The sequence below is a fragment of the Heterodontus francisci genome, chromosome 26 (genome assembly GCF_036365525.1).
Source record: "Heterodontus francisci isolate sHetFra1 chromosome 26, sHetFra1.hap1, whole genome shotgun sequence".
Taxonomy (NCBI): Eukaryota; Metazoa; Chordata; class Chondrichthyes; order Heterodontiformes; family Heterodontidae; genus Heterodontus; species Heterodontus francisci.
In genome coordinates, this window is record NC_090396.1 from 64186290 (window position 1) to 64202307 (window position 16018).

Consider the following 16018-nt stretch of genomic DNA (forward strand, 5'->3'; position numbering starts at 1 on the left):
TTCTTTTAAAAAGTGAACAATACTTCAAAATGTCTGCCAAAGAAAAGGTTTGTCCTTTTTGTATTCTAACTGTCTGACAATGACAAAAGACAAATCTTAAAAGGTAAGAGATATCAACTGAACCCACCCTACACCCATCCTAAAACATTCCAGGATTGAATGTCTTCTTCTGAAACAGAGGTGTTAAGCAGCCACATCCTGAGCCATTTTGCAATCACCATGGGGAAGAGACCAGAGAGTCTTCTAGCAGAAGGTTAGAAGTAACACAGCTTGACCATTTCTTTAAAAAAAAAAGCAGCCTAGAGAGACAGACTCCAGAGAAAGAGAGAGAAGAAAAAGCAGCATCCAGCAGCTTGTGGTCCAGCACACCAAAAGGCACATGCCCTGCTGTAGAATTCTATATCTACACTAGACAGCAGTGAACTAGAAGTGATCCACCGTCTTCAACTGAACTTTCGATCAAGAGAGAAATCTACAATCATCTCAGGCCCGCACCCGAGAACTTGATTTCCAAGAGAACTCAACAGGTTTATTGTGACGACCCCCACCCCCACAAAAAAAATCACTTTCCCCTCGCTATTGGTCTGTTCTTTGTGTAGGTGTGTGTGTATGTGGGTGTGTGTCTGTCAGTCAATGCGGTTGCGACAATTTTGGGATAAGGCGCATTGATCAATAAACAATTGATTTTCTGTTTTCAAATCTACAAGAAAACCTGACACTGTCTGTTTATTTGACAAATAAAACACAAAGGGATTAAACCCTAATGACAAAACACACTTGCTGCGATCAGGTGGGGAGTTGAACAAGGGGAAACACCCGCATCTCACCACATGGCCGTAACAACTGCGGCTACAAGAGCAGATCAGAGACTACGAGTTCTGTGGTTAGTTAACGCATTTCCTGACTCCCCAAAGCCTGTCCACCATCTACAAGGCACAAATCAGGAGTCTGATGGAATACTCTCAAATTGCCTGGATGAGGTGCGGCTCCAACAACACTCAAGAAGCTTGACACCATCCAGGACAAAGCAGCCCGCTTGATCGGCACCCTGTCCACCACCTTAAACAGTCACTCCCTCCACCACCAGCACATTGGCAGTAGTGTGTACCATACACAAAATGCACTACAGCAACTCACCAAGGCTCCTTCGACAGCACCTTCCAAACCCATAACCTCTAGCACCTAGAAGAACAAGGACAGCAGATGCATGGAAACATCACCACCTCCAAGTTACTCACCACTCTGCCTTGGAACTACACCACTGTTCCTTCACTTACGCTGGGTCAGAATCCTGAAACTCCCTCCCTAACTGGACTATGGGTGGACCTATGCCACATGGATTGCAGCAATTCAAGGCGAAGGCTCACCACCACCTTCTTAAGGGCAATTAGGGATGGGCAATAAATGCTGGCTTTACCAGCAACACTCATCCCAAAAACTAATTAAAAAAAATTAATGTCCTCTCGAGCACACAGTTGAACATGCGTTCAGCCGCACAGGGACCTCCTTACCCCCACCAGTGCTATTTAAAGAGATCATCCAACTTTCTACTGGCTCTTGCTGAGTTTGTGGAAGTACAGAGTGGTTGGAGGAGTTCAGAAAAGTTGATAAGGTCTTCAGGGTGTGGTGTTGCACACTGGGAAGGCATTGGTTGCTACTGCAAGGGCTCTGATCACACCACTTGCTCCCACTCATAGGGGCTGTTGTAGCTGTCCCCCTTGGGCTCCAGTATCAGAGGGAGCAAAAAAGACAAGTTGTTCAGAGAGAAACAGGAGGAACATGTAACTTTGCCAAGATAGCAGGATTCCACATGGTGCTATTGACTCCACTCGCATGACTTTGCAAGCACTGCATCTCAGTGGTGAGATGTACTAAAACGGAAAAGGGTTCCACTCACACAACGTGCAGTTGATGTGTGACCACGCTTAGCACATTTATGCTGGTGAATGTTCATTATCCTGGTAGCACTCATGGTCTGTTCATCTTGCATCAGTTCACTATTCCAGCATTCTTTCAGCCACCATGTCAAACCAGAGGATGGCTGCTCAGTGCCAGGGCTTATGCACTCTACACCTGGCTGATGACTCCCCTCTGCAACTCCACCACAAATGGCCAGCATGTACACAATGAAAGACAGGCTGGCACAGGAAACATCATAGACCAGACCATGGGGTTCAGAAACAACGGTTCCACTGCCTGGACTGCAGTACAGCTCGGAACTGAAGCAGCCAGTGTCCAGATGCAGCAAGACCTGGACAACATCCAGACTGGGGCTGATAAGTGACAGTGACAAGTGACAGTGACAAGTGCCAGGCAATGACCATTTCAAACAAGAGAGAATCTAACCATCCCTCTTGATGTTCAATAGCATTGCCATTGCTGAATTCCCCACTATCAATGTCCTTGGGGTTACCATTGACCAGAAACTAAACTGGACCAGCCACATAAATACAGTGACTAAAAAAGCAGTTCAGAGGTTGGGAAATTTGCTGCGAGTAACTCACCCCTGACTCCCCAATGCCTGTCCACCATCTACAAGGCACAAGTCAGCAATTTGATGGAATACTCTCCACTTGCCTGGATGAGTGCAGCTCCAACAACACTCAAGAAGCTTGACACCATCCAGGAAGCCACTTGACTGGCACCCCAATCACAACCTTCAACATTCATGCTCCTCACCACTGATGCACAGTGGCAGAAGTGTGTACTGTCTGCAAGATGCACTGCAGCAACTCACCAAGGTTCCTTCGACAGCATCTTGCAAACCCACGACCTCCAGCACTTAGAAGAACAAGGACAGCAGATGCATGGAAACATCACCAACTGCAAGTTCCCCATCCAAGCCACATACCATCCTGACTTGGAACTATATCGCCATACCATCACTATTGCTGGGTCAAAATCCTGGAACTCCCTTTCTAACAGCACTGTTAGTGTACCTAAGCCCCAAGGACTGCAGTGGTTCAAGAAGGCAGCTCACCACCACCTTCTCAAGAGCAATCGAATGTTCACTAATGTCCTTTAGGGAAAGAAATCTGCTGTCCTTACCTGGTCTGGTCTACATGTGACTCCAGACCCACAGCAATGCGGTTGACTCTTATATGCCCTCTGAAATGGCCTAGCAAGCCACTCAGTTAGGACAATTAGGGATGGGCAATAAATGCTGGCCTGGCCAGCGACGCCCACATCCCATGTCGCGATTTGCAGTGGTCTGTTGCATCCTCCACAACCTGGCCATCATGAGGGCACAGCCCTTGCCACCACGGGTTCAGCGAGCAAATCAGGACGAGGAGAAGGAGGACAGCGAAGAGGAGGAAGAAGGACAAAGAAGAAGAAGAAGGACGAAGAAGAAGCAGCCGGCACATCCACATTCCTAACAGGCTGTCCGTGACCGCATTAGACACCAGTTCCCCAAATGAAACCCCAGATCCCCATTGTTCAATAGTTCCACACCTTAATATCCCTCTATGATGGACTATCACAGAGCCCTTTTACCACAATCTTGAAATTAAAACCAACCCAAAGCAACAATTCCAAATCAACTTTATCCAACAATGAAAAAGACTTGCATTTATATAGCGCCTTCCATGACCACCAGACCTCTCAAAGCACTTTACAGTCGGTTACTTTTTTTTTTAAATGTCACTGTTGTAATGTAGGAAATGTGGCAGCCAATTAGCACACAGCAACCCCCACAAACAGCAAAGTGATAATGACCAGATAATCTGCTTTTTGATATTGATTGAGGAATATTGGCCAGGACACCAGGGATAACTCCCTTCTTCGAAATAATGCCATGGAATCTTCTACATCCACCTGAGCAGGCAGATGGGCCTCCCCATTCAACCGCAAGACGGCACCTCCAACAGTGCAGCACTCCCTCAGTACTGCATAGGACCGTCAGCCTTGCTCAAGCCCTGGAGTGGGACTTGAACCAGAAACCTTTAGATTCAAAGGCAAGAATGTTACCAACCGAACCACAGCTGACACCTATGACATCACAACAATGCATCCAATAATTACCCCTGTGCATTCCCTTGGTGCCTCTCTTGCAGGTGCCTTTACCTGGCCTAGTGCTCCGACATACTGCTACCCCTGTGGCTGCAGCATGGTTGGTGAAAGGCTGCTGACTTTCAGCTGGGGAGTCTGCAGATGGCCTTGCAGGATGATCCCAAGCAGTTCTGGGCCTTGAAGACCCGGCTTCAGAATGCACCACCTTGGCACAGACGCTGCAGTCTGGGCTGGCTGGCAGACAACAGCAAGGGCACTGGCGGAGTGGCAGTGGTGGGAGCACAAATGCTGTCATTTTTTTGTTTTTATGTTTCATGGAATGTGGACGTCACTGGCAATGTCAGCATTTGTTGCCCATCCTTAATTGCCCTTGAGAAGGTCGTGGTGAGCTGACTTCTTGGACCTTGTCCTGAGAGGGGACAGCAGGTTCAGGCTCTCCAGAGTCACTGCCACTCCCCTAGGGCGGTGCCTCAGCAATGCTAGTAATCTGCTGGTGCACAGGTTGCTGAGAGACCCTAAAAACCCATTTGAGCACTGGTATCTGGAATCATGATGGCAGCAGTCTGAGCCTGCATAGCGACAAGCTGACATTTAATGACCTCAGTCTGAGTTTCCACTACAGCACTCAGATGTTGCCTGGCCTCTGCTTGTGAAGCATAGAAGTTGAGACATTGGCCATCAGACGCTAAAGGATGGCTGGGCCCACAAGTGCCGTCATGGAGTTGGTCACCACTTCCACGCTGGAAAGAATGGGCTCAGTGCTCTGCGTAAATCCCTGTGCCAAGTTGGAGCCAGACTCCTCCATGCTCCTTAACAATGACAGCAGACTCTCTGGCAGGCCTGCCAGAGCACCAGCCATTTCTGTGTGCATGTCCATCAACCTTAATCTATACGCCACCCCATCAAAGTTCTCAACTGAGTCATCTGCAGCAGAACTCATGTATAACACTGCCTTCTGGGGAGCTGGGGAGCTAACACCCACACTATTCTTTCCCCAAGGCCTGACTGTAGCACTCTCATGCCTGGTGACTCACCAAGTGCCAATCCCACCTCTAAGCTGCCCTCTATAGTTCACGCAGTGCCAGTATCTGAACTGGTGGCTGAGAGTGTCAGATCAAGTGACGGTCTTTGTTCCTTCTCAGTCTGTTCTCTTTCTAGGCCTTCGGTCACCCGCACTGCTAGCTGATCAGGCAGCAGATCTTAGGTTTGTGAAAGCATAATTGCACGAGGGCAGTGCTGGGGTGAGAAGAGAAAGAACAGGTGCATGGTTAAACCATCTGCAGCTTGTATATCAGAACAGATTGCAGAATGAGGGTAATGTGGGATTTGATAAGGTACATTAGGAAGAAAGATACAATCATCCTTGAAGGTTTCAGCGATGCCGCTGGTCACGGCCTCAGTGACAGCCCCTCCAATTATCCCCTGCACCATCTCCTTTGTGGGGGTCAACATATGCGAAAGTGCCCTCTCCCACCAGTTAACTGCTACTGTCGCCACCTACTTTAGGCAAAATAGAGGGAAGCGTGTCAGTGAGCGTGGTGCAATGTGTGTGTGTGATGTGCCTGCCACAGTTGAATAGCTGGCAGTGAGACACGAGTGTGTAGTTTTCAGCAGTGCTATGTGCGTGAAGGTGAGGTGCAGTATATGAATGCAAACCTTGAGGTGTAGATATAGATTATTGGTAGATGAGAGAAGGGGATATGGTGAATGGAGCAGTCTGTGAAGCTAGTGGTGCAGTTAGCAGGATTTGGCATGAGGATGCATTCACTGATCTTGAACACTTGTGGGGTCATTAAACTTCTTTCGGCTTTGCATCCAGGTCCTCAGGACTAGACTGCTAGCATTGACTGCTACGGCTAACTGCTCCCATTGCCTTCTCAGTACTTGCCTGGAAGGACTCCTGGCCCCTTGAGGAAAGAGAACCTTTCTCCGTCTGTCCACTTCTTGCATCAAGGCCTCCAATACGGCATCAGACAACCTTGAGGTATGTTCTTTGGCCTGTTGTGCCATTTCTGTCTCTTCCTCCAAGTCTTCCTCTTTTCTTCAAATAGTTTCAGCCCCTGCTGCAGCCAGAATATACCTCACCATTAAGAGGTGCAGTCTGGCTTTAAGTAGTACAGGTTAATGTGAAGCGGTGCTAGCCTCGCAAGAATTTGGGCCCTCTGTAGTGAAATCAGCGCTGGGCTGCACGTCACAATCATGATAATTAGTAAGCAGCACAAAGTTCATGTGCTGCCTGCATCACTTTGAACGGGCACACGGTAATCATGCATCATAATCTGCATGCCCAATTTTGGGGGCTATCCAAATTATCCCCCAGTACTTCATAAATAATTTGTGGGATTTAGCATTCACTTACACACTTGTTCCAAATAATGCAGGCAACGTAATGCATCAGTTCCTTTTAATGGGTTTCAGAAACAAGGGAAAAATTGGCAAACTGTGTTATAGAGTCAGAATCATTTACTACACAGTAAGAGGCCATTTGGCCCATCAGGTCCATGCTGGCTTTCCACAGAGCTATACAGTCAGTCCCACTCCCCAGCTCGATCCTCACAGCCCTGCAAGTTTATTTCTCTCAGGTGACCATACAACTTCCTCTTGAAGTCAGTGATTGTCTCCACTTTACCACCCTTGCGGCAGTGAGTTCCCAGTCATTACCACCCATTGTGTAAAAAAGTGCTTTTTCATATTCCCCCTGCATCTTTTGCCCTAAACTTTCAAACTGTGTCCCCTAGTCCTTGTACCATTGATTAATGGGAACAGATTTTCCTTGTCTAATTTATCTAGGCTCGTCATAATCTTGTACACTTCTATTAAATCTCCCCTCAATCTCCTTTGTTCGAAGGAGAACAAACCCAGCTTTTCCAACCTAACCTTGTAACTTAAATCCCCCATCCCTGGAACCATTCTGGTAAATCTCTTCTGCACATTCTCAAGGACCCTCAACCTTCCTAAAGTGCGGTGGCCAGAACTGGATGCAATACTACAGTTGGGGTCTAACCAGAGCTTTATAAAGGTATCTCCAATGCAGAAGTCCTCAAGGCAGCCAACATGCCCAGCATATACACCCGACTGAGCCAGTGGTGCCTGAGATGGCTTGGCCATGTGAGCCACATGGAAGATGGCAGGATCCTCAAGGATACATTGTACAGCGAGCTCACCACTGGTATCAGACCCACCAGCCGTCCATGTCTCCGCTTTAAAGACATTTGCAAATGCGACATGAAGTCCTGTGACATTGATCACAAGTCGTGGGAGTCAATTGCCAGTGATCGCCAGAGCTGGCGGACAGCCATAAAGGCGAGGCTAAAGAGTGGCGAGTCGAAGAGACTTAGCTGTTGGCAGGAAAAAAAACTCAGAAACGCAAGGGGAGAGCCAACTGTGTAATAGCCCTGACAACCAATTTTATCTGCAGCACCTGTGGAAGAGTCTGTCACTCTAGAATTGGCCTTTATAGCCACTCCAGGTGCTGCTTCACAAACCACTGACCACCTCCAGGCGCTTACACATTGTCTCTCGAGACAAGGAGGCCAAAGAAGAAAACAGATAAAAGGTCCAGCATAACTTCCCTGCTTTTGTACTCAATGCCTCTATTTATGAATCCCAAGATCCCATATGTTTTACTAACCACTTTTTCAATATGTCCTGCCACCTTCAAAGATCGCTGCACATGCACCCAGTGGTCCCTCCATTTCTGCACATTCTTTACAACTGTGCCATTAAGTATATATTGCCTCTCCTATTCCTCCTACCAAAATGCATCACGTCACATTTGTCAGTATTAAATTCAATCTGCCACCTCTCTGCCTATTCTGCAAGCATATCTATGTCCTGTTGCAGGCAGTTCATATGTTTAGACAACAGGCACTTTGTGTGTCATGATCAATTGTTAATGGGTGTTGCAGATTGCAGAATATTTGAAGCATGCAGCAGTGGTCAGTGTATCTAACCATATAAACATTTTTTTGAATTTGAAGCAGTACATGCACTGCATGTGTCAGTGAGGAGAGGGACATGACGGATGTTGAGGTTAGGGACAGATGTTTGATTACTCTAGGTCAAGTCGGCATAAGGAGGGAGGAAGTGTTGGGTATTCTAAAAGGCATTAAGGTGGACAAGTCCCCAGGTCCAACTTGGGATCTATCCCAGGTTACTGAGGGAAGCGAGAGAGGAAATAGCTGGGGCCTTAACAGATATCTTTGCAGCATCCTTAAACACGGGTGAGGTCCCGGAGGACTGGAGAATTGCTAATGTTGTCCCCTTGTTTAAGAAGGGTAGCAGGGAAAATCCAGGTAATTATAGACCGGTGAGCCTGACGTCAGTGGTAGGGAAGCTGCTGGAGAAGATACTGAGGGATAGGATCTATTCCCATTTGGAAGAAAATGGGCTTATCAGTGATAGGCAACATGGTTTTGTGCAGGGAAGGTCATGTCTTACCAACTTAATAGAATTCTTTGAGGAAGTGACAAAGTTGATTGATGAGGGAAGGGCTGTAGATGTCATATACATGGACTTCAGTAAGGCGTTTGATAAGGTTCCCCATGGTAGGCTGATGGAGAAAGTGAAGTCGCATGGGATCCAGGGTGTACTAGCTAGATGGAGGAAAGTATAGGTGGTCTGATTAGCAAGTTTGCAGACGACACTAAGATTGGTGGAGTAGCAGATAGTGAAGGGGACTGTCAGAGAATACAGCAGAATATAAATAGATTGGAGAAGTGGGCAGAGAAATGGCAGATGGAGTTCAATCAGGGCAAATGCGAGGTGATGCATTTTGGAAGATCCAATTCAAGAGTGAATTATACAGTAAATGGAAAAGTCCTGGGGAAAATTGATGTACAGAGAGATTTGGGTGTTCAGGTCCATTGTTCCCTGAAGGTGGCAACGCAGGTCAATAGAGTGGTCAAGAAGGCATACGGCATGCTTTCCTTCATCGGATGGGGTATTGAGTACAAGGGTTGGCAGGTCATGTTACAGTTGTATAAGACTTTGGTTCGGCTACATTTGGAATACTGCGTGCAGTTCTGGTCGCCACATTACCAAAAGGATGTAGATGCTTTGGAGAGGGCGCAGAGGAGGTTCACCAGGATGTTGCCTGGTATGGAGGGCGCTAGCTATGAAGAGAGGTTGAGCAGATTAGGATTATTTTCATTAGAAAGACGGAGGTTGAGGGGGGACCTGATTGAGGTGTAAAAAATCATGAGAGGTATAGACAGGTTGGATAGCAAGAAGCTTTTTCCCAGAGTGGGGGTTTCAATTACTAGGGGTCACGAGTTCAAAGTAAGAGGGGAAATGTTTTGGGAGGATATGCGTGGAAAGTTCTTTACGCAGAGGGTGGTGGATGCCTGGAACGCGTTGCCAGCAGAGGTGGTAGACGCGGGCACGATAGCGTCTTTTAAGATGGATCTAGACAGATACATGAATGGGCAGGAAGCAAAGAGATACAGACCCTTAGAAAATAGGCGACTTTTTAGATAGAGGATCTGGATCGGCGCAGGCTTGGAGGGCCGAAGGGCCTGTTCCTGTGCTGTAATTTTCTTTGTTCTTTGTCTAAGGGCATACCATACAACTACAGTCTGCTGGAGCTACAGTGGGAAATTTCAATCTGTCCCATGGCTCTTTTCCTTTGGCTCGTTTTTGGCTGCTTTATTTCCTCCCTCTTACAGCCATCGAAATAACATGGGGTTGGTATCGATATTCCATACAACTGAGAGTAGTATTGTTCTCCTCTACATGCTAATCCTGAAAAGCAGAGTCTATTATTAAGTTTATCTGGAGCTTTTGTGACTGCTGCAGGCACCTTAGATTCCTGGGAAACCCAGAAAGAAATCACAAAAACCCAGACCGACCAGTTTCAGCAATAGATAATGTAACATTCCATCTAACCCAACCATCTCCGGTAGAGAGGCTGGTACTACAAAAGTGCCTCTTAGTATATAATTTTTGAGGATTCATTTTTGAAAGATTGAAGAAATGTTAAACTTTGAGGTTTTCAAAGGGGGTCATGTAAAGGCCACGTGACTTTGAAAAACAGTCCCTGGAAATGTTTTTTTCAAAGGGGCACGGAGAGGCCTTGTGAGGAGAATAAGTCTTTCTGGGAAACCACCAGCTCAATAAACAACAGAGAACTTTGGACAGCTGGAGAAGTTGTTAACAAAGAAGTAACAGGTCAAGATTGATGGAGGTCAAAAGGTTCTCCGTTTCGCTTTTGAATTGTTTTGAGTTGGGGTTGAACTGTATAAAAAGGGAGAGAACTTCCAAGGAGAGAAGAAAATTCCCAGGAAGGAGAGAAGACCACAGCCCAGCTCAGCTTTCCAGCACTTCTCTAAAAGACCCCGAGAAGTCCATTGTGTCAACTCATCTCATCTCCTGTCTTTGAAGAAAGGCCTGCTAAATTAATTCTTAATGCTGCCTGAAAAAAACTGTTCTAAAAGATCCCAGTGACCCATCTACATGTACTCGGCAGCAAACTTATGCCAGTTTTGGAACACAACATATCTCATCTGCTGTTTCTTCAAGAATGAGCAAGTATTCAGACCATGTGTTTTTTTTTTCTCTGTAATAAAGCTCTAAAAACAAAAATCCTTTTTTATTTTCAGTTAACCAGTGTCTGTGTGTGTGTGCGTGTGAGAGAGCGCATGAGGGGCTAAGGTAAAAAGGGAACTTTAATATTTCAATCTGTGTGTTTATGCTTTACTTCATTACTGGTTAAGACTTGTTTTATAATAAACTGATAATTTTGCTGTTTATTAAAGAAACCTAGTTGATGTGTTTTATTCTGAGATAAAACAGAGTCTATGATTGCCTCAGTAAGTGGGAAAAAATTTAAATATATGTTGTGACGTGCGGAGAAGTGGAACTGGAATAAACAGTGCCCTCCTCCCGCCTCGTTTCTAACACTGGAGACATCTCAAAGTCTGGTGTTGAGAGATACAACAGCATCAGAAAAAAGCACCACCTGCCTCCAACATCAGGGCTTATTTTGCTGCAAAAGCTTAAGGTACAGTTTCCCCAGAACTCAGTGAAGCTACGGTATATTTCGATGGTGCATCATAGATGCAGAATGAAGAATAATTAAAGGAGTAACTCCTGGATCAGCTCTGCACATTTACACAGTAAGCTGCTGAGCTACACGAGATAAGGAAGGCCTTGGTTTGTGCTCAGCAATGGTAGTAGGGGATGCTGCAATTAGGTCACCACCTCTGGATTGGGGAGGAAAAATCTGACTGGAGATCTCTTTCCTGACTGCTGTTAATGACCTCTGCTGGCAATGTATAATGGAAGGACTGCAGTGCAGATTTTTTTTTTGTTCATGGGACATTGGTGTCACTGGCAAGGCCAGAATTTATTTACCCCCCCCGCCCAGCCCCCCAGTTGCCCTCAAGAAGATGGTGGTGAGCCAATTTCTTGAACTGCTGCAATCTATGTGGTGTTCATGCACCCACAGTGCTGTGTTAGGGAGGGTATTTCAGGATTTTGACCAATGATGGTGAAGGAACGACGGTATATTTCCAAGTCAGGATGACGTATGATTTGGAGAATTGGTGGTGGTATTCCCATGTGCCTACTGCCCTTGTTTTTCTAGGTAGTGGAGGATGTGGGTTTGGAATTTACCAGGGCAAAGATTAGATCCTGAGGAGAGATTTGATAAAGTGGCTTGAATTCCCTGTAATATAGAAGGTTATCTGGTGATTCGATTGAGCTTTTCAAGCTTTTGAAAGGAATTGATAGAGTAAATAGAGAGAAACTTTTTCCACTGCAGGAGTGTCTAGGTCAAGGAGACATAACCTTAAAATTAGAACCAGGCCATTCATGAGAGAAGTTAGGAAAGACTTTTCATGCAAAGGGTGATGTAGTGTGGAACTCTCTCCTATAGAAAGCAGTAGATCTTAGCTCAATGAAGAATTTTAAATCTGGGAACAATAGATTTTTGCCAGACAAGGGTATATAAAGGATATGGAGGCAAGGCATGCGGATGGTGTTAAAATACAGATCGCCCATGATCTCACACAATGGTAGCACTGGCTCGAGGAGCTGAAATGGGCTACTCCTGTTCTTACAGGTATGGAACATCAAGTAAGGGCAGGATAAGACTCTGTTTTGATATTCTCTGTCACTGAATGATCTGCCAACATTTATATACAAGTAACTGCCTCTAGGGAAAGATACCAGAAGCTGTCAGGTACCTAGACAAACTAAGGGGGGAGAAAAGTGGCAAGAAGAAAAACCACAAGGATTATGTAACACAATAGTATCAAAACACCATGTTAATATTTGACACAAGTGAATTCTACCTGGTGGCGTCTTTCTTGCTCTTCCTTTGCCTTTTCAAATTCTTCTTTTAGGACTTTGGTTACAAGAGAAGAGTTATCCTCCAGTTGCCGTCGGAGCTCATCCAACTCCGCTCGTTGCCTTTGATTTATAAAAATAACCACTGTAAAATATGTGTTTCAAAGAGAACTATTTCCTAAAACACTGCTGTACTATTATACTTAAATCCAATAAGATAAACATATAATCAATATAATCTGGCAGAGATGCCCACTTCTGCAATGTCTTCCTGACGTGCTTATTTCCATTGCACTTCGCTGTCATGCTTTTCTACTCAAGCACATACTTTTCTACCCGAGCACATACTTTTCTACCATGACCGCAGCATCCTTCTCCAATGCCTCTCCACTGAGACCTCTGTCACCTGGTTCCATTCTTATCTAATAGTAACCAGAGAATCACTTGCAATGGCTTCTCTTCCTGCTCCCGCACTGTGAACTTTGGTTTCCCCCAAGGATCTATCCTTGGCCTCCTATTTCTCAATTACATGCTGCCCCTTGGCAAAATTACCCGAAAACACAGCGCTAGTTTTCACATATACGCTGTGACCTGCTCTACCTCACCACCACCTCGCTCACTCCTCCACTGTTGCTAAATTATCAGACTGCCTTTCCAACATCCAGATAAGAAGAAATTTCCTGCAAATTAAATACTGGGAAGAGAGAAGCCATTGTTTTTGTCCCCACTTCAAATTCCATTCCCTAACTACAGACTCCATCCCTCTCCCTGGCAACAGTTTGAGTTCAAGCCAGTCTATTTGCAACCTTGGTGTCACATTTGATCGAGGTGAGCTTCCAACCTCATATGCATGCCATCACTAAGGCCGCCTGTTTCCACCTCCACATCGCCCGACTTCACCTCTGTATCAGCTCATCTGCTGCTGAAACCCTCATTCATGCCTTGGTACCACTAGACTTGACTATTCCAATGCACTCCTGGCTGGTCTCATACATTCTACCCTCCATAAACTTGTTGTCATCGAAAACTCTGCCACCCATGTCTTATCTTGCACCAAGTCCCGCTCTCCCATCACCCTCGTGCTCGCTGACCTACACTGGCTCCCAGTCAAGCAACATCTTGATCTTAAAATTCTCATATTTGTTTTCAAAGCCCTCCATGGCCTCGCCCCTCCCTTTCTCTGTAATCTCCTCCAGCCCCACAACCCTCCAAGATATCTGCACTCATCTAATTCTGGCTTCTTGTGCATCCCCGATTTTAATTGCTCCATCATTGGTGGCCGTGCCTTCAACTGCCTAAGTCCTGGAATACCCTCCCTACACCTCTCTACCTCGTTTTCCTCCTTTAAGACACTCCTTAAAACCTACCACTTTGACCAAGCTTTTGGTCATCTGACCCAATATCTCCTTTTGTAGCTTGGTGTCATATTTTGTTTTATAATGCTCCTGTGAAGTGCTTTGGGACATTTTATACATTAAAAAGTGCGATGTAATTACAAGTTATTATTGTTATGAATAAACAAATCTATTCAGTAGCAATTAACCCATTTTATCCACCATCGTCAGTTGACAAATACAAGCTTTTTTTTTTAAATCTACAAGATGGCAACTAAGTTGGAAGAGACTTGAGAAACTCACTCCACAGAGTGAGGGTAACAGCAAAGAGATGTGGAGACACACAAGCAGAGGAGAAAGGGAGAAAAAGAGAACATGAAGAGACAGACACAAAGAAAACAAAAAGACTAGAAATATAGTGTATATCATGTGTGTGCTGTAAGCTTCACCCTTCACCTTCTTTAGCACTTTCTCAATCACACTTCAATGAAGAGTGCAGGAGGGCATGCCAGGTGCAGCACCAGGTATACCTAAAAATTAGGTGTCAGCCTGATGAAGCTACAACCCAGAACTACTTGCGTGCAAAACAGCAGAAGCAGCATGCGATAGAGCTAAGCGATCACACAACCAACGGATCAGATCAAAGCTCTGCAGTCCTGCCACATCCAATCATGAATGGTGGTGGACAATTAAACAAATAACAGGAGGAGGAGCGTCCACAAATATCCCCACCCTCAACGATTGGGGAGCCAAGCACATCAGTGCAAAAAAGGCTGAAACAGTCGCATCCATCTTCAGCCAAAACTGCCATCTCAGCCTCCTCCTGAGGTCCCCAGCATCACAAATACCAGTCTTCAGCCAGTTCAATTCACTCGACATGATATCCAGAAATGATTAAAGGCACTGGATACTGCAAAGGCTACGGGCCCTAACAACATTCCAGCAATAGTACCGAAGACTTGTGCTCCAGAACTAGTCGCGGCCCAAGCCAAACTGCTCCAGTACAACACTGGCAGCTACCCGGCAATGTGGAAAATTGCCCAAGAATATCCTGTACACAAAAAACAGGACAAATCCAACACGGCCAATTACTGCCCCATCAGTCTACTCGCGATCATCAGTAAAGTGATGGAAGGGGGTCGTCGACAGTGCTATCAAGCAGCACTTGCTCAGCAATAAACCTGCTCACTGACACTCAGTTTGGGTTTCACCAGGACCACTCAGCTCATGCTCATTACAGCCTTTCTCCAAACATGGATAAAAGAGCTGAATTCCAGAGGTGAGAGTAACTGCCCTTGACATCATGTCAGCATTTAACCAAGTATGGCACCAAGGAGCCCTAGCAAAACTGGAGTCAATGGGAATCAGGGGGAAAACTTTCTGCTGGATGGAGTCATACATAGCACAAAGGAAGATGGTTGTGGTTCGTGGAGGTCAATCATTTCAGGTCCCAGGACATCACTGTAGGAATTCCTCAGGGTAGTGCCCTAGGCCCAACCATCTTCAGCTGCTTCATCAATAACCTTCCGTCCATCATAAGGTCAGAAGTGGGCATGTGCGCTGATGACTGCACAATGTTCAGCACCATTCGCGACTCCTCATATACTGAAGCAGCCCGCGTCCAAATGCAGCAAGACCTGGACAATATCCAGGCTTGGCTGATAAGTGACAAGTAACATTTGCGCCACACAAGTGCCAGACAATGATCATCTCCAACAAGAGAGAATATAACCATCTCCCCGTGACATTCAATGCATTACCATCGCTGAATCCCCACTATCAACATCCTAGGGGCTACCATTGACCAGAAACTGAACTGGAGCAGACATATAAATACCGTGGCTATAAGAGCAGGTCAGAGGCTGGGTATTCTGTAGCGAATGACTCACCTCCTGACTCTCCAAAGCCTGTCCACCATCTACAAGGCACAAGTCAAGAGTGTGATGGAATACTCTCCACTTGTCTGGATGAGTGCAGCTCCAATAACACTCAAGAAGCTTGACACCATCCAGGACAAAGCAGCCCGCTTGATTGGCACCCCAACCACCACCTTCAACATCTACAACTACTCCCTTCACCACCAACGCACAGTGGCAGCAGTGTGTACCATCTACAAGATGCAGTGCAGCAACTGTGGTGGAGGCAAGTTCAACTGAGACATTCAAAAGGGAAATAGACTGTGATCTGAAAGGGAAAAATGTGCAGGGTTACGGGGAGAGGGCGGGGTAATAGCATTGCGTGAATTGCTCATTCGGGGAGCCGGTGCAGACAGGCTAGGCCAAATGGCCTCCATCTGTGCTGTAACAATTCTGTGATTCTGTCACCTTTGACAGCAGCTTCCAAACCCTCAACCTCAACCACCCAGGAGAAAAGGGAAGCAGATG

The 16018-nt window shown here is 46.0% G+C and overlaps 1 protein-coding gene across 1 annotated transcript in view; it reads right to left on the reverse strand.

Moving 5' to 3' along the window:
- Window positions 1-16018, reverse strand: part of cep131 (centrosomal protein 131) — a 149118-nt gene that overhangs the window by 37470 nt on the left and 95630 nt on the right. The window contains 1 exon segment of the mRNA XM_068058421.1: window positions 12306-12423. Within this exon segment, the coding sequence (XP_067914522.1) occupies window positions 12306-12423 (118 nt within the window).